The sequence below is a fragment of the Cebidichthys violaceus genome, unplaced genomic scaffold, assembly GCF_023349555.1.
Source record: "Cebidichthys violaceus isolate CVI_PGR_0920_01 unplaced genomic scaffold, fCebVio1.0.p SCAF_10, whole genome shotgun sequence".
Lineage (NCBI taxonomy): Eukaryota > Metazoa > Chordata > Actinopteri > Perciformes > Stichaeidae > Cebidichthys > Cebidichthys violaceus.
The window spans coordinates 9,290,912-9,312,727 of NW_027176263.1; the positions used below are offsets into that span (position 1 = coordinate 9,290,912).

The 21,816-nt window shown below is 41.1% G+C and overlaps 2 protein-coding genes across 2 annotated transcripts; both read right to left on the bottom strand.

Annotated features, from left to right (window-relative positions):
* Positions 1-155: 155 nt before the first annotated feature.
* mertka (c-mer proto-oncogene tyrosine kinase a) lies at positions 156-16,316 on the bottom strand. Its single transcript, XM_068724766.1, has 19 exons — positions 16,089-16,316; positions 12,427-12,742; positions 12,245-12,345; positions 11,992-12,162; positions 8,525-8,611; positions 8,293-8,408; positions 8,023-8,212; positions 7,131-7,276; positions 5,354-5,489; positions 4,232-4,382; positions 3,569-3,657; positions 3,362-3,457; positions 3,185-3,265; positions 2,997-3,089; positions 2,769-2,887; positions 2,551-2,660; positions 2,244-2,403; positions 1,445-1,581; positions 156-1,056 (listed from the first exon to the last, which is right to left on the bottom strand). The coding sequence occupies exons 1-19, from the start codon at positions 16,171-16,173 to the stop codon at positions 624-626; spliced, it is 2,817 nt and encodes a 938-aa protein (XP_068580867.1). The 5' UTR covers positions 16,174-16,316; the 3' UTR covers positions 156-623.
* Positions 16,317-17,372: 1,056 nt separating this feature from the next.
* lhcgr (luteinizing hormone/choriogonadotropin receptor) lies at positions 17,373-20,058 on the bottom strand. Its single transcript, XM_068718700.1, is given in 10 exon segments — positions 17,373-17,629; positions 17,632-17,748; positions 17,751-17,870; positions 17,873-18,522; positions 18,757-18,825; positions 19,043-19,228; positions 19,669-19,684; positions 19,687-19,721; positions 19,823-19,891; positions 20,054-20,058. Coding segments are annotated over 10 exon segments (1,524 nt in total).
* Positions 20,059-21,816: the final 1,758 nt, after the last annotated feature.

Here is a 21,816-nt window from a genome sequence, read left to right on the forward strand (position 1 = left end):
CCAATGATACCTACTTGCATTTTACCAGGCACTATCATTGAAATATAGGAACCTCATTCTTAGTTCAGTCTAGTTGGGATTTATATGTATATTTACTTGAACTTAAATATTTTAGTGCAGTTATTTTCATAGCATATTTGTTGTAGCTGCCACCTTATACTTTTACAACATTCACTTTTATTATTATCATTTAGATTTACATGATAGTATAGACACTGTCATCAATGTGAAGGAATCTGTCAGTTTTGACAAAATGTATCTCATTTTCATGAGTCTTGAAGATATCTTCAAATCATATATTTCTTTACAGGATATAAGATCACTTTACAAATCTGTATATTTCTATATTTACATTGCAACACAAAATCCAATACAGTAAATAATTTCACAGTTCAGTGTATCTTGAGCTTATGGCACATGCATGAACATGTTGGATGTTGACACACACGGACAACATTCCTAACACTGACATGTAAACTGGCCATGTATGGCACAAACTGCTTGTCCAGTAAGTCCACATCAGGAAATGTCAAGGTGCTCGCAGTGCAATGAGGCGTACTGTTTAGTACTGACGAACCATGGTGATAGTTTTATTACACTTTTGATCTGCTGGGTACCAATCTTTATAGCAGTAATGAGGTGTCACTTGAGCTGTGATCCATAGCCGTCACGTCAGTAACCGTGTCTCCATTTGCTTGACTTAAAGCATCACTTGACAAAAGAGGAGTGTCCGCTGTAGGAGATCTCATGGAAGGATCAGAGGAGATCACCACCACATAGCGATCATCCTCCTCATCCTCCAGGCTCCCGTGAATGTCCGCAATGACTACGGATTCCTGATGGCTGCAGGAAGGTGACGAGTTGAACACAGGATGTTCTGCAGGTGTCCCTCCATCAGGGTCCTCTTCAGGAAAGCTGGTGTTGATATAGATGATGTCGTCCTTGCTGAAAGACTCCGGCAGCTTTTCTGTGAGCTTTTCTAACATTTCTCGCAGTTGGGGAAAGAAGGGACGGTCCAGCGGATCGGCCCTCCAGCAGCTGTACATGATCTCATACCTAGACGCAGGTAAATAGAGGAAATAACTAATTTCATTTCTCAACTTCAACCTCAACTTTGAAAAAACACCTTTTCAAGGTGTATATTCAGTTTCTAATTTCACTACACATGTCAGTGGTGAGAAAAGCAGGCCAGTTTTAAACATTTTGGGGACTGATGTTGTTTGCTGGACTGGATGTGAGCCAGAATAAGGAGAAGTGAAAAAAATTATGTACTTTACATCAGTACTTCAAGTGCAAAACAACTTTAATTGCTCAAGTTTAGCATGCATATGTAGTTTGTTTTTTATTCCTAAAAAATATCCCCATTCCTGCAAGGTTTAGACAAACTGTTCACCTCCAACACAATCAAAGGTCAACACTCGTGTCAAGAAGAGACAACACTCACAGATCATCCAAACAGTCTCCTGGCTGCTTCAGTCTCTGTCCTTCAAGAAGGTAGTCATAGATTTCATGGTTCTGGATGCCGGGGTACGGCGTCATGCCTCGTGTAGCGATCTCCCACATGGTAACGCCAAATGCCCACTGCATGACACAGAATATCAACTTCAGATGATATTTCATTATGTGAAAAACTTGTTTTCTGTTTGTTCTTCTATCTATTAATATCCTAGAATACCCACTACCCTCAAAATGTGCTGAGATGAAAGTATGCTGCAAATTATTTCAAAATGATAGATTACATTTGGATTTGCAGTCCACTACAATTGTGTGATTATTTTATGTATTCAGTTTCTCTTTTCGTTTCCATTTTTCATAAACAGATTGGTGTTTTATGTTACAGTATGTCAGTTGCATGAATACAGATTTTTTGCCAACAACACAAAATATGACACTTCAGGAAACTGGGTTTCAATCTGCAATGTAGTACTTTTAAAGTTCTAACATTTCAAAAGCAGGGAAACATTGCAAAAGAAGGTAACATCATAAAATGACCATGATTGATAAATAGTGCAAGAAAAACTTTACCACAACCTTAAAAGGAAGGCTGAGTAATCAGAGCTACGTAAATTCAACTGACTCTGCTCTGTGTACATCTCAGACTGATGGCTTTGAAATTAATTTGTAGTGCAACAGACAGTAATGAGCGAAACAGAGAGTGTAGATGAGGGGTTAGTTCTTCTTTTAGTGACAGTGCACTTTGACTCTTATTACTGGAAGAGACAGGAGCATATGGAGGTACTTACCACATCACTCTTTACAGTAAAAACTCTGTCTGCCAGACTCTCTACTGCAATCCATTTCACAGGCATTTTGGCTATTCTTCCCTGCCTGTAATAATCTCCACTGTAGATCTTCTTAGATAAACCGAAGTCTGCTACACACACAGTCATGTCATCACGCAGCCTGTAAGACAAACGAGGTATGGACTTGAGAATATAGAGGAACAGTAAATCACATAAGCCTCCTAAAGAAGAAAACTGACCTTTACAAGTTTCGGCTTTAATCTAAAAGCGACTATTAAGAAAATAAAGTTTTGAATGTTCAACCTACATGCAGTTGCGAGCCGCCAGGTCACGATGCAGAAAGTTACGACCACTAAGATACTCCATACCCAAAGCAATGTCGACCATGAACTTCAGGAGTGTCTGAGTGGGCAAGAACTGTGTAAAAAAACACACAACAACATAACAATTATAGGTTTAGTCTTTCAATAATAATATATCATATGAGCTGGCGGCAATATATTCTCTGTTTGGCAGGAATCTTACCAATGGACTTTCTCCCAGGCGTGAGCGCAGCAGGAAGCTATGAAGATCTCCATATTTCATGAATGGCAGGATGACCATCGGCTTGGGAAAATGTCCTGCGCCTACTTCCAAACACACACCTAAAGTAGACAAGTCAAAACACAGAAATAATGTAAGGACAGGCAAGCGAAAATGGAGCAGGTAAGAGAGTAGTGGGATTCTACAATACTTTTAAGAAGTCACTCGTACCGAGCAGTCTGATGACATTAAGATGGTTAAAATCCTTCATGCAGGCCGCCTCATTCAGGAACTCTTCAATCTCCCTTTGAGAGAAGCTTTCCACTGTTTGAAGAAAGAACATAGAAAATGATCTGCCGTTTCTACCTGTTTTAGTTTATAGATGACCAAAAGATGTCTTTTAGTAACAGAAAGCTCACGTTTCATCGTCTTCACAGCAACTTTCTCTGATGTTCCATCTGGTTGTCGTAAATGTCCCTCCATCACGGAGCCAAATTCACCTGATCAAATGGAATCATAAGTACTTCATACTCTGCACAGTGTGTGTTGTTATCTGTATTAACCGAGAGATAATGGCTGCACAAATGTTCACTCACCCTCTCCAAGAACCTTCCCTATGGTGAGCAAGTTCCTCATGACCATCACATCCTGAAGTTTGGCCTGGAGTTCATCACTAATACCAAGGTTCCCAACTGCAGACAGGACCCACTCAAGTTATTGTGTATTTAAAAATGTGCCTTTAGCAGGACAACATCAATCTCTGCATACATGTTCATTTTCCACAATAATATTCAAGAACATACATGTGTTTCCTATGCCCGATCGATTGTAGGACCTCTCGGGTTTGTACTGCACAAACGGCTGCTGCTTTTCTCCACCTCCAAACAGTCGCCTGCAGGGGGGGGGGCAGGGAAAGAGAAGAAAAGAGAATGCTGAACAGTGAGCTAATTCTCTCACTAACGTCATGACAGCTGTAATCATGCACACACAGGCTGAGATTCAACTGAAGAGGTGGTCATAGTGAGGAAACCCTCTGAGTTGTTGCTTTCCTGACTTTGAGGTCACATACTGTTTTCCTCTCTGGGTGGCAGCCTGTGACACATTCCTATCCATATCCTGATTGGCAACACTGAGTCAGACTTCATAATAATGAATTCCAGAGAATTATCAGCTGCTTGTTGTTCATTTCTCCAGCTGCACAGTTACTACAGGACTCAGGTGCAGACAATGGTGATTAAGAGGAAGCAATGGCAGTTTATTAACAGAGTCCGGAAGTGTTCACTTTTTCAAGTCTTACAACATTGTGCCATTGACAAATATCACTCAACTCTAGAGGCAAGAAAATGAACTACAACATCTACTAGTTTATGTTTTTAAAGCAAAGTCAAACCATGTAGACAAATGGGTCACAAATACAGTTAGTAATGACATCCACACTGTGTTTGCACAGAAGATAGTCTGCATACCCAAGCCAAGATGCAGAAGTCCTGTTGTGTACACAGATACCCGCCCAGATGATAGACAGCAGAAGACAGAAGCTACACACCACGGCCAGCACAACATAGAAATAGTCTGCAACCCTGGTGTCAGGGCTGGACGATGGAGGCACCACTGATTCTGAGATAGGAATAAAAAATGATATGCATGATCACAACATTCAGCAAATAGAACATCCAATGTTACAATATGTCAGCTCATGTTATTTTTTCCACAAAATTAAGATTATAGTAACAAGTCAAGAGATAAGTTGTTTCAATGTGAATCGATGAGGATATGTGACTGATCCCAATGTGTGTAACTGTAAGCAGCTTCAGTCTTTGGTATTTTCTGCCATAACTGTTTATCAATAAATAGAGTGCTGCAGGAATGAGTCCTAAAAGCCAGAAATGATTCAGCATTTTAGCACTTCCGGTTCCCTTGTCTCAAAATCGATGTGTTTTTTGAATGGATTTTTTGGTTAGATGCCTGAAATAACATCAGTTGTGTAAAATACGTCAGTAGATACCTCTCAAGATTTTTTAAGCTTTTATATGTTTTAAAAAAGGCGGTTGCTAACAAGAGGCCAAATGAGACTACAAAATGTCTTCCATGCCGACTAGTCCGCCTTCACAGCCTTATCGTGTATACTCGCACATATGTGACTGTGGTGTAATTTGTTTATAGCCAAAATTAAATTTTAACTTTAATCATAAACTTGTGTTTACCACAGTTTATTTCCTGCAATGATCCAAAATCCAATGGAAAATACCCATTGGCTATTTGTCGAGGGAATCAGTGTGATGCCAACAAAAATACGTCATCCCTGCAGCACTCTGTTACATCTTGAAAACAATTAACTAGTTTCCAAACTATTGTTTTGAAATCGTCCAAGATACTCCTGCCTGATCAAGTTGTATTTACTTTAAACAAAACTTTAGCCTAAATTTAAACAATAGTCTACAGCAACGTTAGTGACACCGTGAGGCACATATGCACAGCGTTGAGCTAAATGCTAAAATCAGCTCATGACAACATTAGTATGCTAATTGTTCTTGAATATTATAATACAACAGCTGAACTTGATAAGATAAATCAATAGAGCAGCTTACTGTCCTCTGGCACAAACAGCCAGACTCGTGGGCTGACCATGCCGCTCCCTGCCTGCGTGCATGCAGCCACCTCCACACTGTAGGTTGTGTTGAATTCCTGCACATCTACAAAGGCCACGGTGTTGTAACTGTGGATCTGAAATAACACACAGCAGAACAACAGAGACAATTTTAATGAGTCGAATTAGATTCCTCCTAAAAAATATTTTACAAAGGTTAATCATTATCTCTGTGGAGTTCAACTTGTTGTTAGAAGAACATATTGTAGGTCACAAGCTAAAGCGAGTTTTAATGGGACAGTAAGGTAAATCTTTAAACTGAAGTAGAAGCCGATCCTCCATAAAAAGAGATAATATTTTGGGGAACAGCATGCTAAGGAACGTCTTGTACATTTGTCTCAAATACGGGTCAACAACTTTGCTGCCTGTCATGTCCTTTCATTCACCATGTCTTCTCTTATCTCATTTCAACTTAGAGCTTAGAAACCTAGAAAAATTAAAGCTTTTTGGAAAATACCAGAGAAGTGTATAATGGATCATATATAATGAAACTGCCTACAAAAAGGGAAGGAGACTTTCAGGAGGGGCTCATGTGCTGCAATGGAAAAGAACATGTGACGAAGGTTGTGCTGCATTTCACAACACACATGGTGGGGTTCCTCTCTTTACCAATGTGCTGACGGCCGGACTGGGAACACTGAACCCATGATTAATGGTGGATTAATTAATTCATGTCTGTGGCACCAAACAGAGCTCATCGTGTGGTTAAATTACAACTGCAAATTCTCAACAAACTTTGTGACTCAACATTAGATTCAAAAGAAGACACCAAGACTTCTACCATGAAACACACATAATTATGAGCAAGAAATAGTCATTTCTCAAATAGTTATTTCACTACGGCGGTTTTAGGGGCAGGTGGGATCGACGATTGATTAAGCAGCATTTGCTCACATTTACAGTCACTGCTAATATTACAAAGCCTACGTGTAATATGACATCACCAACTGACTGGACAACGCATAAGGGTATTTGGACCTATAGTACACATCCCGTTGTATTCATAATCCATTCCCTCTAACATGACTCAAAGCCACATGCTGAACAAAGAAAAACACAGTTTTCACACCATCAGCTTCCTTTAACCACGACACAGACAGGAAGGACGGGAAACACACTATTGTACCAGAGAGTACGTATGCAGTGACAGAAGAGCTACTACTCACAAACTGCATCATGGAATAATGCACCGGACAACTGATGTACTCAAAAGAAGTTGTTATTCAAATAAACTGTGAGAGTGTATCTAAAAAAAGGCACTTCTGGTAAATGACTTTCTCCGCCTTGTTGATTCTTGAGAGGAGTGGAAAAGCTGTTGTTCAGAGATAACAGGGAAGCTGACCTCTGGTTCAGTAGGCAGGACAAAGGGAAGATCACATATTCCCAATATGCGAGACACATTCTTTTCATATTTGTCATAAATGAGTCATTGTTATCAGAAATGTTAAAAAAACATCAGCATTCATAAAGAAGAGAGAAATATGCGCACATGTAGCCTTTGTATGTGCATATGTATATCTATAAAGGAAGGGAAATATTAAAGTGGTTACTTACGAACTTAAACAATTTACATTTGTCTTCAGTTCGCGCAGTAAGTTGCTACTAACTTTCTGTGTTTTAAAGTCATTGTTAAAGCTACATCAACCAGGATAAACCTAAGAAAACATTAATCACAAAAAGGGCTAAATCTTTAATTACCATGCTGTCGGCAAGCTTACCTTGTTCATATGTGTGCCATGTCTGACAATAACATCATAACCACGCAGGATGCCATTTATCTTATCATCCGGAGGAGGTTTCCACCTTATCACCAGCCAAGACTCATTCAGCTGTGCGGTGACATTCCGGGGATAAACTGATGGCACTGAGAATGTGACAAGAAATGGGAATCAGAGGATTAAGACACTGTCAAGAACGGTAAAAAAAAAAAATCAAGAGACTAACAAATTGCAACCTATAAAACAAAAATGAAAAAAGAAAGTAAGACTGCCCCACTATTGAAATCCTTGATTACAGTTTGGTATGTGGTCACTTCCTGGCATAGCATATCAAATCTTTCAACTAAAATATCCCCTGTGGTGGCTTTAGGAAGGAAATTGAAAGCAGCTCCACCCAGTTATGTTTTCTCAGTGAGACCATTCCTATTTCCTATGTGACCCTTCAGGAAAACAACAGAGATTTTAGTGGATATGAAATTTTTTCTAGAGGAGACTTGCCACAAGTAGAGCAGGTAGTTGTGCAACTTCCGTAAATTCCAGTTATTACATTCTGCTACTGCAGGAAGGCTTAAATTAAGCTCAATTTGGATGGGAAAGTAGGCTAATTACATAGTGCTACGTTCCTCAAACCTAAACAGAAAAGCTGCTATGATGAGAAGGAGGCAGCAGCATGAGACAGAGGTTCTTATTAAATAGGCAATGTGGTTCTTATAGCAAATACAATCTCAGCCTTGTGAATTCAAACAGCCAGAAACGTGTGTATGTGCTTGGTTCATTTTCCTGTGTTGCAGGCGGATATCGACGACTGCATCCCAAATCTGCTGGTGTACCACCAACTGGCAACAAGATTCAACCTGTAAATTGTCCCAAAGTTCCTTTAGTATTAACACACCTCCCTCTGTGGTGTTGCTCTGGATCCACATGGTGACCGGAGAGGCTCCCACCTCATTGCTGCACGAAACGCTCACGTTGTACCACGTCATCGCCTGTAGCCCGGGGACTTCGCACTGGAATGGCGGCACTGTGACATTGATGAACCTGGTAGTCGTCACTTCCCCTTTCCTCCGACTCACCTCTTTAACCTTAGATGGAACAAAGAAAATGTGAGGATCAATCGGAAGACATTTAGCGACAGCACTGTTTGTGCAGATGTGGGGCTTACCCTGATGTGGCATTTAGTCAGTGGAGAGAAACCATCATGTCTGGGGCTCCAGCTCAACATTAACTTATTGGATTGCCTCTCCATCACAGTAACATTAGACACAGGGCCGGGAAGCACTACAAAACACCATAAAAAAAACGTATTGACTCGTTAACATGGAGGCATATGGTCATCTTGCAGAGCTGAAAACCTTGTGGGATGTCTAACAGCCGTCTAAAAGACCCAGTTTTACCTTTGATGTTGATATTTGCTTCTCTGGAGGTGGTGACACCCTTCGGATTGTGAGCTTCGCAGCTGAACTGAGTGTACTTGTCCACACCTGCAATTGACACATTTCAAAGCATACAGTATGAATATAAAATAATCAATCATCAAGGTCAAGATGGAGCTGAATATTTTGATAATGGTGTTATTATACTTCAATACTGGGGGTAAAAACCTGAAGAACAAGCCAGCCAGAAACAGTCTGGTGCTTTGTTTGAACAAACAAACAGATTTCTCTCTGTGTCAAAGGCCAATCTGGGGCAAAAGGGCAATGTCAGCCTCGATAGAGAAGCTAGAATGAAATTGATACAAAAAAAGACATTTGGGAATGACTCACTCCTTTATTATACCTCAAATGTTCACACAGTAGCACCTCATGCAGTAAGCTCAAATTGAGCCTCTCCAGTGTGATGTACTATGGAAACAATGCTTTTGCTGGGTCCCTTTTCCTGGATGCACAATTACAGTCTTTCAACAGCCACAGATCTGCCCAGTTAGAATAGAACTGGGACAGCTGCTAAATAATGTCCCTTTTGTGCTCTGTTTTCCAGCGTCTCTATCTCAGAAACCTTTCCACAAAGCTAATCACAGAGCAGCCTGTGAGAGATGACTGGAACCAACTTGGGATGTTTTGTTTACATTCTGCAGAATATTACGCGCTCTTAAGTTTGCCTTTGTCTGCTCGGGGAGAACCAGGGTAAAGAGCGCTTCACTTTTCACACAAACACTGACTGCAATCTGCTTGTTTGCACAAAGATAGAGCCAGACTTAAAATAGGTATGATTAAGTCATTCATGACATAAATCATTTTCATTCACAGGACAAAAACATCTCAAATAAATTTGGTATCACATGGATCAAAACTGAACGTCAAAACTTCCAGCCAAGCTGTGCAGATGTAACTACCACATGCCTCGTTTTAAACTGCATGGCAAACAGATGGTTGGGGCAATGTGGGCACTGAGCAGGTTTGTCTGACGACCCAAATGACACTGGTCATTCTTATCAATTTTACCAAACAACCAAGCAAAGTGACAACAGGAAAAAATCCAATTTAGTAAATGTCGCAACACCATTTACTTTGAAGTGAAAAAAATCTAAAAGTCCTAAAAATTCAGCAGTCCCTATCGGGTTGAAACATTGCTGCATATAGTCTGTCCTGATTTTTGTATGACAACAACGCAGTGGTGTATGCTGCAGAGGTGGTTCCATAAATTGATTCTCCACCCAGCATCTACAGTAGAGCGTCAATCATATTAGCTCATGGCTCATTAAAGAAACAAATTCATTTTAAGTCATATCATTTTTAAAAAGGAAATGAGTAAAGGTCAAGCAATGCTTTCACTTTACTTGGCAAGGAACTGAAAAAAAAAAAAAACCTGCAATAAAAATAGTTGGCTTGGCAACTATAATGGAAACATCACAAATTATGGAGGAAAGCTTTCCAGCTTACTGAGCTGCCTATTTTTAAATTTTTCTGCTATATTTTTCAGCAAATAGAGTCAAACTACTCCGTCAGCTTACAAGTAAGCCTTTGACTTTTCAGTCTTGATTACTGTGCACCACATTTTGGTTCATAATATAGTGTCCTGAGATTGATAAACAATGTCATGTGGCTAAGCAGGCTTTCATTAACCCAAATTAAATTCCTGTCGCCTTCATATCTCTTTAAGAAGGTATAATGCCCCGTTTTCAAGCAATCTGAATGATGAGTGCATGATTGCACCACTTCACATCACAAAAGCACTCTGATAATATCATGGGATCCAAGCTGTCGTGGAAAAAGGGGCCCTAGACTCATAGCATGCATGAGGTGTGTAAGAGTGGGTTTACACTGTTCTGCTGTGCCAATATTTGGTCCTGCAAAGAGCTCTGGAAGCCCGCAGCCTGCCAGCCTCTGTGTCCAGCCCCTCCCTGCTGGGTAGTGGGCCGTCCCGTGAATGAGGTCTTTGTCCCCGGAGCCAACCCCCGAACACACTCCCTGTGCAGCCCCCCCATACCCTTACTGCCCAGGCCCTTGCACATGCTGGACCAAAGCACAGCTCTGAACCTTTAACCCCTCAGCTTCGGGCTGACTACAGCAGCAGGGTTTATTAGCCTGCGGCGCACTGAAAATGAAGGGTTAGAATATACAGAACAGAAAAGTTTTGCTTCTAATAACAAATGTTTTGTTTTTAGAAGAGGGCAGCTGAGGGCATAAAGAGAGAGTCCAAGTTGAAAAGAGAAGATATATAATTTAAAGAAAATTCCATGGTCATGTTGCTACAAACAGTCTAGTAATTATATTCAAATATATTCACAAGTCACATATATCACATGAGAGTGATATATCAAACTTCTCATCTAACTCTTGACAAGAAAGTGCATACGCATATTTCCCTAAATGTCAAACTATGGCTTTAATTAGACGGTAAGTGTTGCATTTCCAAAGTTTAGTTATTCTCTACATGTCAAATTTTCTTCAATATACACCAAGCAGAGTGGCGTTACAAAAAGCTCTGACCATGCATGAATGACCGCTGTTAACCATTCAGTAGGGCTGCAGGAGGCCCTTGTGACACTGACCCTGGTGATGACTCTCATTGCAGCAAGCAGGCTATAGATGCTGAGGCAGCAGAGACGAGGCAGAATAGAAACCACATACAAAGTGATACTAGCCGAGTGAGACCTGCACCACGTTCTGTCACCACCATCAGAGCCAAATGCCCCTTTGAATGTTTCCACATTAAATCACAGCAGCAAGTTAACCAAAGTGAAACTAATTAATTGGTTTGATAAGCCGTAACTTGTGTGTTCCTTCTAGTTTCCTACTTTTACAACTTCTTTATACAAGGTGGAAGTTCCTTTATGAAAACAACACAGAATTTGTCTCAGATGTGTGGTTTCACTTTGATGTAACCACATCTCTGATGTGTCAGTTTTTCTTTGAACATTGTTAAATTACCTTGGATAAAGGACTGCTAGTAGAACTGTTATGGCAGGACATTTTGTCAGGATGTGGATAACGTGTTTTCATCTGCAGCACATATCATCAACCAAATACAGATATGTAAATTTAGTTTTCAACCAGAACTTACATAGCAACATGAAACTAAAGCTTCATCCAGGGGTACTTTCAATGATTTGATGCAGATGAAACAGACTTTTAAGGAGCACTTTTAAGTTAAACAAATATAGTCCAGAGGAAATTACTTCTTCAGCTCCTCTACAACATTTCAGACTGATAGGGGGAACAAAGTATGAATCTTATGTTCAGCTTCTTTCTGTCTGATTTGAGGTGTCACTCAGATTTATTCACTGGTGTAAGATGAACAGCAAAAAATTACGCCTCTCTTTATTATTAAAGTGAATAGTGTTATTAAGTAAATCGCTGTGAAACACATATTCTCTGTATGTGTGAGAAAGAGACGGAGACTTTGTAGTTGGTTGTCTCACCTGACACAGAGTAGTTGCTGGAAGAGTTATGAAAGTCACTATAAGGTAATCCATCGCGAAGCCAGCGGATTTTAACGGGGTCCGGAGGTCCGACCGCATCACACAACAATGTGAAAGGTGTGTTTCTTGTTACATTTCTGTCCTCCGGTTGATGGATAAATGTCGGCAGACCTATGGACAGATTAAAGACGTGTCATAAAAAAATGTGGACGCCCTGAAAAGCACCTAACTTTGGCACCATGTGGAAACTCACCTTCCACCTCAATGGTGATGGGCCGAGACTCTACCATTGTGGTGCTGATGTACAGTCTGCAGCGATACTCCCCAGCATCCACTCGCTGCACACTGTTAATGCTGTAATACAGTACACAAAGACACTTATCAATCTGTGTATTCAGCCCCTCACACTACTTTTCAACTCCTTGTGTTACCTACCTGACAGTGGAGAGGAGAGTTATGACCACGTCTGTGACGGTCTGGAGCTCGTTGATCACCACCTGTGTGTTTGCCGCCAGGTCCTGGCCGTTCTTCATCCAGAGGATGGTGGGCTCCAGCCTGGCATCGGGGATGTCGATGGAGCAGTTGAATTTTGCCTCATGGCCCTCTGACAGCTGGATGGAGCCGATGGTGGGCTTAAAATGCAGCCGTCTGAGCTGATCCGCGCTCAAATAGACCCTTGCAATGCGGCCCGGTATCACCAGAGGCTCAGAGGTCCTGGTGGGACGGTGGAACCGGCCCCTCAAATGCTGAGCTGTTTACAGACAGAGATGTTAGGTCAACACAATGTTCTACCTGCATGGGAGTTGAGGACGGATATGATACCCATCAAAGATTTGACAACCAAAGTGACAGAACTGAGCATGTGTTACACTCAGAATGCTCACAAAATCACCATAAAGTAGCATTTAAACATCATGAGTACGTGACAGTTTTAGGGGTGCATCAAATCATAACTTTTATAATAGATTTATCTGTCTATTATTTTTTTCAAATAATCAATTAATCATTACAAAATAGTTTTGTTCAACCAACAGCTGTAAACTCATTAAAGGTGTAATTAAAATGATATGCAGAGCAAAGCAGCATTTGAGAAACTTGAACCAATGAAATTTTGGACTTTGTGGCTAAAAATAACTTAAATGATGATCATTATGAATGATCATTATCCAAAAAGATGTGGCAATCAACTTTCTTGAATGATCAGCAGATCGTTTGAAAAAGAAAACTGGTATTTTACTTTATTAATCAATCAATCAATCTATATATATATATATATATATATATATATATATATATATATATATATATATATATGTGTGTGTGTGTGTGTGTGTGTGTGTGTGTGTGTGCGTGTGTGTGTTTCTAAAAGGCATGAATTGAAGATACCGCAACAGGAGGCCGAAAACTTCTCCGAGCCCCAAGACAGTAGTGATGGGCCGACCGATTCTTTGACAGAATATGTTCCTTTGAGTTGATACGTGTTAACCAGGCTGCAACCTCCGGTTCTGAAAGTGAAGCCATTACGGAAGTGCCTTAAACTTGCATTATCTATCTATTATCTAAGTTTCTCCATGACACTTCATTATACTATAGTAGTATAGTGCATAGTATTCACGATCGGCAGCTATTGCTACCATCTGTCCTCGGTCGTTCAATCAGTGCCTTCGCTGCACTATGTAACACTACCCGTCATCTTAATGCTCTGAGCATAATATACGACACTCCCTCGTAGCACGTGGTTAGCAGATTACAACTTTAAGGTCATAAATTCACCTGGAGTCAACGTCATCCCAACTCAATAAACGGGACCATCCGAAGAGCATGTAAATGCACCATTAACCTGCCGTGCTATCTGTCTCGACTCAAGTTCGACTCAGTCTGTCCTCGCTCGTTCGTTAAGTGCCATCGCAGCCCTAAGTAAAACCATCAAAGTGTAGTTTAATAGCTCTGCACAATAATATACAACACGTCTTTGCAGCTTCCACTTTGTTACCACATTTCGACTCGAAGCTCATTAACTCACCAAAGTCAAAACGTCATCCAAACATCTCTCGACTCGACTCCAATTCAATATGTCCTCACTTGTTTATTTTGTGCCGTGGCATCACTACGTTGCACTATAAACGTGTCATAAACTAAAGTCAAAATGACATCCAAACTCTGGAAATGGAACCTTTAATCTACCGTGCCGTCCATCTCGACTTGACTCCAATTCAATAGTTCCTCGCTCATTCAATTTGTGCTGTTGCTGCACTACATAACGTAGACATGTCTACATACAACCTATGTAGTTCTACATAAACACGACGGTACAGAAACGCATCGGAATTGCAGCACTTCGTGGTTATCCCCGGACAAATAGCAGACATCCGGGTGAATGAGAACCCTTCATTCAGTCTCATTCAGCGATCGTAGCTACCAAGCTGTCTCTACTACACTCGTCGTTGTCTCCATTCAAGACAACTGTTCCTGCTCATTCATCAGTTGTACAGCTTCCCATGTTTTTAGTGACTGCTCCACGGTAACAGCGAGTGGGTTGGGAACCCGGCACCGAGATGCCTGCGACCCATTTTCCATTCCCAGTAATCACATCAGCCAGAACTGGTAGGGGAACCCAGGTCCAGGATGCCAGCGCCCCTTTCTGAAAAAGCAGCAGTTGGCTCTAGTCAGGGTACCTGGGACCAGGATGCCAGTGCCCCCCACCGATTACTTCCAGCAACCACAGCAGCAACCACTCGGCTAGGGCAACTCCCTAGCCGAGGCACCATGCACCGGGATGCCAGCCCCAACGGCCATCCAGTTTCAGCAACCACAGCAAGTTGCCCTATCTCCACATTCAACACTGTCATTAAACTCGGAAATCCTGCCTCAATTTCACCAATCATCAATCAACAGAACTCCATCAACGATAACCTATCTCACTCAACATTTTCGTTTAAATGGTCAGCTCGGAAGAGTTTCCACTACTTCCTCAACGCAACCAGAACATCATAACCGTCCCGTCGTTCAATATCGTCCTATTACCTGTTTTCGTTATATTGGCCCATTCCAAAAAACTCAAACTTACCTAGGTGGAATAGGCTCCTTCTCTAAACTCTCATGCAGTAACACGAGCCTGGCCTCCAGCCACCCTTACTATCTAACCTATTCCATAACATCACTCTCACAGGTCTTCTGGGCAAAGAGCCTGCTCAAAAAGCCTAGCCGCTATCGGATGCAATAATCCTCACATTGCTCGAACCTCAGCAGCTACATTCTTACCCGCCTTTTTCACCTGCCTCAGTTCTCCGTCTCATACCACCACTTCGATTAATGTTATCCCCTTCCTTCGTAGAGCTTGGACAAATAGCTACCTTCACTGCATTTGCCCACATCATAAAGATCTCAACTCCGGTCAATCTAGTATTAAATAAGTGTCTAACCCGCTCCTCCAGCTACTCTCAATTCTTGTACATCCACAAATACCTGCCTAACCCGCTCCTCCAGCTACGCTTTCATATCGTTCCAGCAATACGCTCTTGTATCGTTCCAGCTAAGCTCTCATATCGTATCGTATCTCTCCGTATCGTATCCCTCCGTATCGTATCACTCCGTTTTCTCTCTCTTCCTCTCTCCTCCTCTCCTCGCATCTTAATCATGTCTTCCTTTAATACATCGGTTAAACGCTTCTATTTGATGGTGTGGTCCTTGCAAGTGAATAGTGAAATTAAGCCCCAAAATAAAATAATAAAAAACGAGTGTATCGAGTAAATGGTTTCAAATGCTTTTCAACATTTATGAAGTAGGCTAGGTCTCTTTAACAAATTGGTATTTTTAAGTGTTATTTCTGTCATCATTCCAGTCCACAACCGAATAAGCCACAGTGTGTAATTAAAAAGAAGCGACAGCAGCCTTCGCATTTAGTGTTGGTACTTTGTATGTAGGTCTACAAAGAATAGCTTTAACGAGTATGTGATGTACATGAGTATTTAAATACATTCCAGCTGAGAAGAGAACACGTCTCTGCTGCTGCACATTGAATCGAGTTTATACTGAGATGCCACTGTGAGCGACATGAAGTTAGTGCAAGAAAACCTCCAAGAAAGTAAACAACTCACCGCTGACCGGACTCCCCACAATAATGGCTATGATCGTCGTAGAGAGAAAAACTCCAAACCAGCCTGGAGTTGACTTCTTTGCCATGACCTGTCTGAGCTCTTCGCTGCTGCTTTCTGTCCCGCAACAGACTGAAAAAGTATTTTATTCTAAGCGGATTGCGCGGGACGCGGCACTATATCACCGACAATAACCAACATCACCCGCTAGGCTTCTACGCAGCTTGTGTTGACCAGAGATCACGTCCAGCTGGAGAGAAAAAAAAGTAAACTTTTCTCCACGTCACAGGAGGGATCCCATGAAGGCGGGACTGAAGCCACCGGAATACTGAAAACAACCAAAATACAAAACATGCAACAGCAGATCAATGGAGCCACAGACACTCAACAAAACTATTGCAAAGTCACACTAGTTTATATATTTTTATGTTTCAATATCTTTTTGTCTTATTCTCCTTCTTTGAGACAGAAAGATGATGTTACAACAACCAGTATACAGAAGTGTGTAGCCTATAACAACACATAGATTAGCACGGCACGTGATACATTTTATTTTCAACATGTTCACAAAAACTATTAAAAGAAAAACAAAAAACCTGGTGGCATAAGCTACTTAAATTGTCTGCCCAATATCTCCACCATGTGGTCAATTACTGCATAACTAAGCATTCCACATCATATAGTTGTAAATAGGCTATTCTTCATTTCAATACATTCAGCCAATCTCATACATGGCCAACCTCAGAATAAACCAAACAATGTATTTTACATAAAGTAATAACAGGATTGAGATTAATTGACAGGGGCAGCCATGATAATAACAACCACATGGAGATGAAGATAATCACTTTTCTATTTGACTGAACAATCTCACCACAAGATCCATTTAGTGGCTGTTCTGGAGCTTTCAGTCATATTGCTGTGCCCATTTATCATGGAATCATACATGTTCAGTGTATTTTGGAGCACTTTAAGGACTTCTTGTTCATTTAGCGTATCCATTTAAATGTTGAGATTGAAAATTCAGTTTTCAGAGAGGTTGACAAAACTTTAAGGGGTCCATGTAGCTGTTCTGGAGCCCCCTCTGCATATTTTTGATTTATTGGTGTAAACCTTGCCATAGGCCTTTTTTTAGAGGACACTTTTGACTTGTGATAGGACTCTTCAGCAGTGCATCAGGACAATGTCAAAATGATAGATGCCCACTGGAAAACAATCCCTCCACATTTTTCATCAGTTTCCTCCATTGTTCAATTGTCTTAATAATAACAGTCTAACATATTTATTTCAGGTGAACTCTCTCTCCTCTTTTAGGTGGTGGTTCTGTTGTGGCATGTCAGCCAGCCTCATTCCTGTGCGGGATCCTTTATGATTGGATCCCAGGTTTCAATTGATTGCATTTTAGCTGGAGTAGGCCTTCATGCGATAAACACTGGCCTTGCTTTTACAGCAGCCCATGGCGCTCATGAGCTGATACGCGTCCTTCCTAAAAGTCTTGGTGAAGATAGTGTAAAGGAAGGGGTTAGCACATGAGTTGATGGGGAGAAGAGGACCAGTAGAATCTTGGAGTTAGTAACTGTGATGAGGGGAACCTTGAATGCAGCAGAGATGGCAAAGAAGGAGATGGGCGTCATGCAGAGAAAATCTGTGAAGATGAGCACATCTCAGGGTTCTTCACTGCCAGATAGATCAGCACGTAACAAAAGCACATGACAACGAAGGCAGCCACGTTGAAGAGCAGGATAACTATGATGAAGGCCTGAGCCACAGGCGTCTCTATGTCATGCTGACTTTGGTGTAACTACTCACACCAACCAGAGGCAGCATCCCCATCCCCAGACAGATGAGCCAGCCAGCTGCCATTATACTCGCTGCGTGTGTAAGTACCAGATGGCGCTCTATCTGCAGAGCGTTGGTGATGGTGTGCCAGCGCTCCAGGGTGATACTGGAAAGTGTGTAGACTGACAGCTCCCCACCAAACACAGACAGGAAGCCTGCAGCACTAAGGCCAGGCCCTGTCTGCCATTCAATAGCAGGCTGACTGTAGTGACCATGTGTGCGCAGGTCTACTGTAGCTATCATCAGAAGGTAGATCCCAATGCAGAGGTCCGCAAAAGCCAGGTGGCACATGAGGAAGCGAGGCACCGTCAGCTTGTTCCGGCTGGTGAAGAAGACCAGAAGCACCGTCAGGTTACCTGTGATGGCCAGTATGTTGATGAACCAAATGGCAACTCTGAGAAAACTGAAGCCTATGTCCTCACAGGGATTGAAAGCATCCGCTTTGGGTGTGCAAACCAAACTTGGACGGGTTTGACAGAAGTCCAGTTCTGGATAGTGGAAATTCAAGTTTCCAAAGCCTTCATCCTCACCGTCTGAGAAAAATGTCAAGTCCATCACCAGAGTCGAGTCTGCTGAACCTCCAATCACGCGCTGAACCCTGTTTTCAAAGGAACAGAAAAAGATTTGAGTAAAAGGTTCCTGTTTTTTCAACAGATGTCCCACTTTTTTCCAGCAGATAGATCTTTACAATGCACTCCAGGCTGACAGATAGATTGGTGTGTCATTATAAATCAATGGTGCTGCCGCTAAGGCCTTTCATTAACAACCCACAGAGTTTAATTCAACCAGTGCAGAAGCAGATTACAGACAGGAAAGCATACCAACGTTTCACCTTGCTGATGGGTCACTCTCATCACAATAAATGGAGCTATTACTCCATGCAGGATCGATGGGAAAGTCCCTGCAGAAAAGGTAGAAAATGAAGTAAGACTCACTCACCATTTCTTTAATATTAACACATATGACACATCTGTGAAAACTAGTACTCATGCTGTATGCTTAAATTTCTGTCCAATATTATTTGTTCATTATTAAGATTGTATTTTTTGTGTATACTGGAACAGCAGCGGGGCAGAGCTTACTTTTGATCAGCCTGTAAAGGTCACAGTGTAACTCACCCGAGGGAGTTCCAGCTGAGCAGTGAGCAACAGTGACTGTTGTAGGTGAGATGGGCCTCTCGTAGGCTCCGCAGTCCCTGCAGTGGAGGCAGACTCTTCAGGGCGTACGCTGACTGAGCTAACAACACCAGAACTGACTCAAGTCCCTGTGGTGGTAACTTCACGAGAGCTGTCGCAGACACGTCCCTGTGAAACAACACAGACAACGACAGGGACTGCATGGTGTGTGACGGCCTCTTTGTGACCATTGTGCTGGTTGTGCACTGCCTCAGAGCAAGTCAATCAAAATCTCTCCCTCTCTCCCACCTAGCCTTCCCTCAGTCACCTGAGCTGCAATATAACCCACCTGTTATTATATTAGTAGCTTTTATTACACACAAAGAGTAATTTCTCTCAATGATGGAAGGAGAATCTACTCAAAGGTGCACGGCACAAAACCTTATCTTGTTTACCATCCCTCAAGTCTCAACACAGAATTCAAGCAATGAATCTATAAGACATAAAAAGCTAGTCTGCATTTTAAATGATCACTTTGACAAACATCTTCTCTCTGTCACTCCCAAATAAATCTATGCAAATAAATGTTGCATTAATTGACTTTCAGAAGGTTTAAAAATGTAATTTACAAGACTCCAGGGCTCTGTGGATCACTCTGAGGTTTTGATTATTCTTTAATACCCTGAAATTATAAAATGCAAGGTAAGGTTGCAAAAGCTGCTATGAGAACACAAACTCAACTTACATCATTCAATTAAAAAGAAAGAATGTTTGGTGAAATACAGTTTGTCTATCCTTGTCCTGTTGAAGGCGTGGTCATGTATTTCTCTGATGCCATTGTTGTACAAGTTCCTGTAATCACATGATTGTTATGAGTAAAGGTGAGAAATATCCTGCATGGTGAATATTTTCAAAGAAACTTTTAATTCTGAAATTGTAGCTAACGTTTTAAAAATAGGTAAGACTTCCAGGTTAAGTTTAGGCATATCAACTGTTTCAATGTTTTCCCCTGACTCCATGTTCAGTTAATACAGTATGATAAACCAACTGGAGAACTTCAGAATACTGGTAATTTCCTAATTTGGTTCCTGGAGTGTGTGTATGGCTACTGGTGTCATTTGGCACATGCATAAAGCTGCTGGCCTCAGTGTTTATGGATACTTATCAGGAGAGGTCAAGATTCCCTTTAAGGTTTGTGACGGTCTGGTAAAACTGAACCTTTTAGACTGCGACGACTCACTGCATACTTGACCGTGGGAGATTAATTTGACATTTTCTTCACAGGTAATAAAGTTGCACACATGCAATGGGAGATGCGTTGTGGTATACTTACACTAAATGAGGTAAAGCATGAAATAGGAAATATCAGTATTACTCAGAAGCTGATATCCTGCAGTCTGAAATATACAGGAGGTCAATCCATATTTATTTATTTATATTAATGTTGGTATTATTGTTGTTATGAATTTACAACAAGGTGCACAGGTAAGGGCTGAAAAGCAAGCACAAAGCAGTACAAAAAAAGTTCCATTAACACAACTGAGTATTTACAGCGGGTCATATATACATGCCCCCTGCTGAATAAACAAGGTTGCTTCTATAAAGCAGCCAGCCTTGTTTGTCATTAACATAACGGATGTTATGGTTGGGGGAAAAAAATAATAAACTAGAACAAGACGAGAAACAAAAAATGTCTCAACATTAGGTGTAGTTTATTGGAGTGACCCCCAATGTGTTGGCAGAATAAAACTTGCATGTAAATTGGTTTAGGACGACATTAAGAATGCATTTATTAGGGCAATTAAAACTTTATTCACAGAAATGCACCACAGATCTCATCTTATTTGATAGATAACTATAGATATTAAGACACTCCAACAAAATACGTATCATGACACTGTAGTAGGCTACACTTTTCTTCCCCAATTAGACAATTAAAACTGACACCAGGATTAGCTTTATGTGACAATATATTATTTATTATTATTATGAGTTATTATTACTGCACAAAAACAATGCCATTTCCTTTGCACTTGGAAGGAGTGCTTGGAAAAAGTTTCAACAAATTAACCAAGTGCAGTCAGTTAAAGTACATTCAATGAAAGAGTGCTTTGGTTCCTCAATATTTTGTGCTGTATACCAGTATGGAGGCGAGGGTAAAGCAAATACACCACAACAAATTATTAAAATATGATGTAATCAAATGTGCAAAAATGTGAAATATGTAATAGTCACTTCAGCAGCCCTGTATATAACATAAATGTAAATGCATTATAACATATAACGAAACGAGTGCGTTTCAGGTGGATCCGCGCTCCATGCGTAACTACGCACGGAATGTCTTGGTACTGCAGACTTTATCATAGGAGTTAGTTGCATAAAACACAGATATAAATTAAGTTTCTGTTATAATTATAATGGCAGATGCATTAACAAATATAGGCTGACCGATTAGTTATCAATAAAGACTGCCGACTCTTCAATTAACTTAAATGTATCACCTGCGCCACCTCACAGACTTTTCCAGATTTGCAAATCCATCTCAGTAGTTTAAATTTACAGCATTTTTTTCTCTGTGGCCCGTCATCTGAGCGGACCTCTCTGTCAAATTGTCACATCTGATGACAATTTCAGACAAATCCCGAAGCGTACTTACACCCATGAAGAATAAAGCAGGTTGGAACAGGAGCCGTGTAAGCAATGTCCACATTGTTGCGGTCTGGAAAACGTCCCAACACACAGAAGCCGTGATGTCTGCTGAATGCTGCGCAGATCTT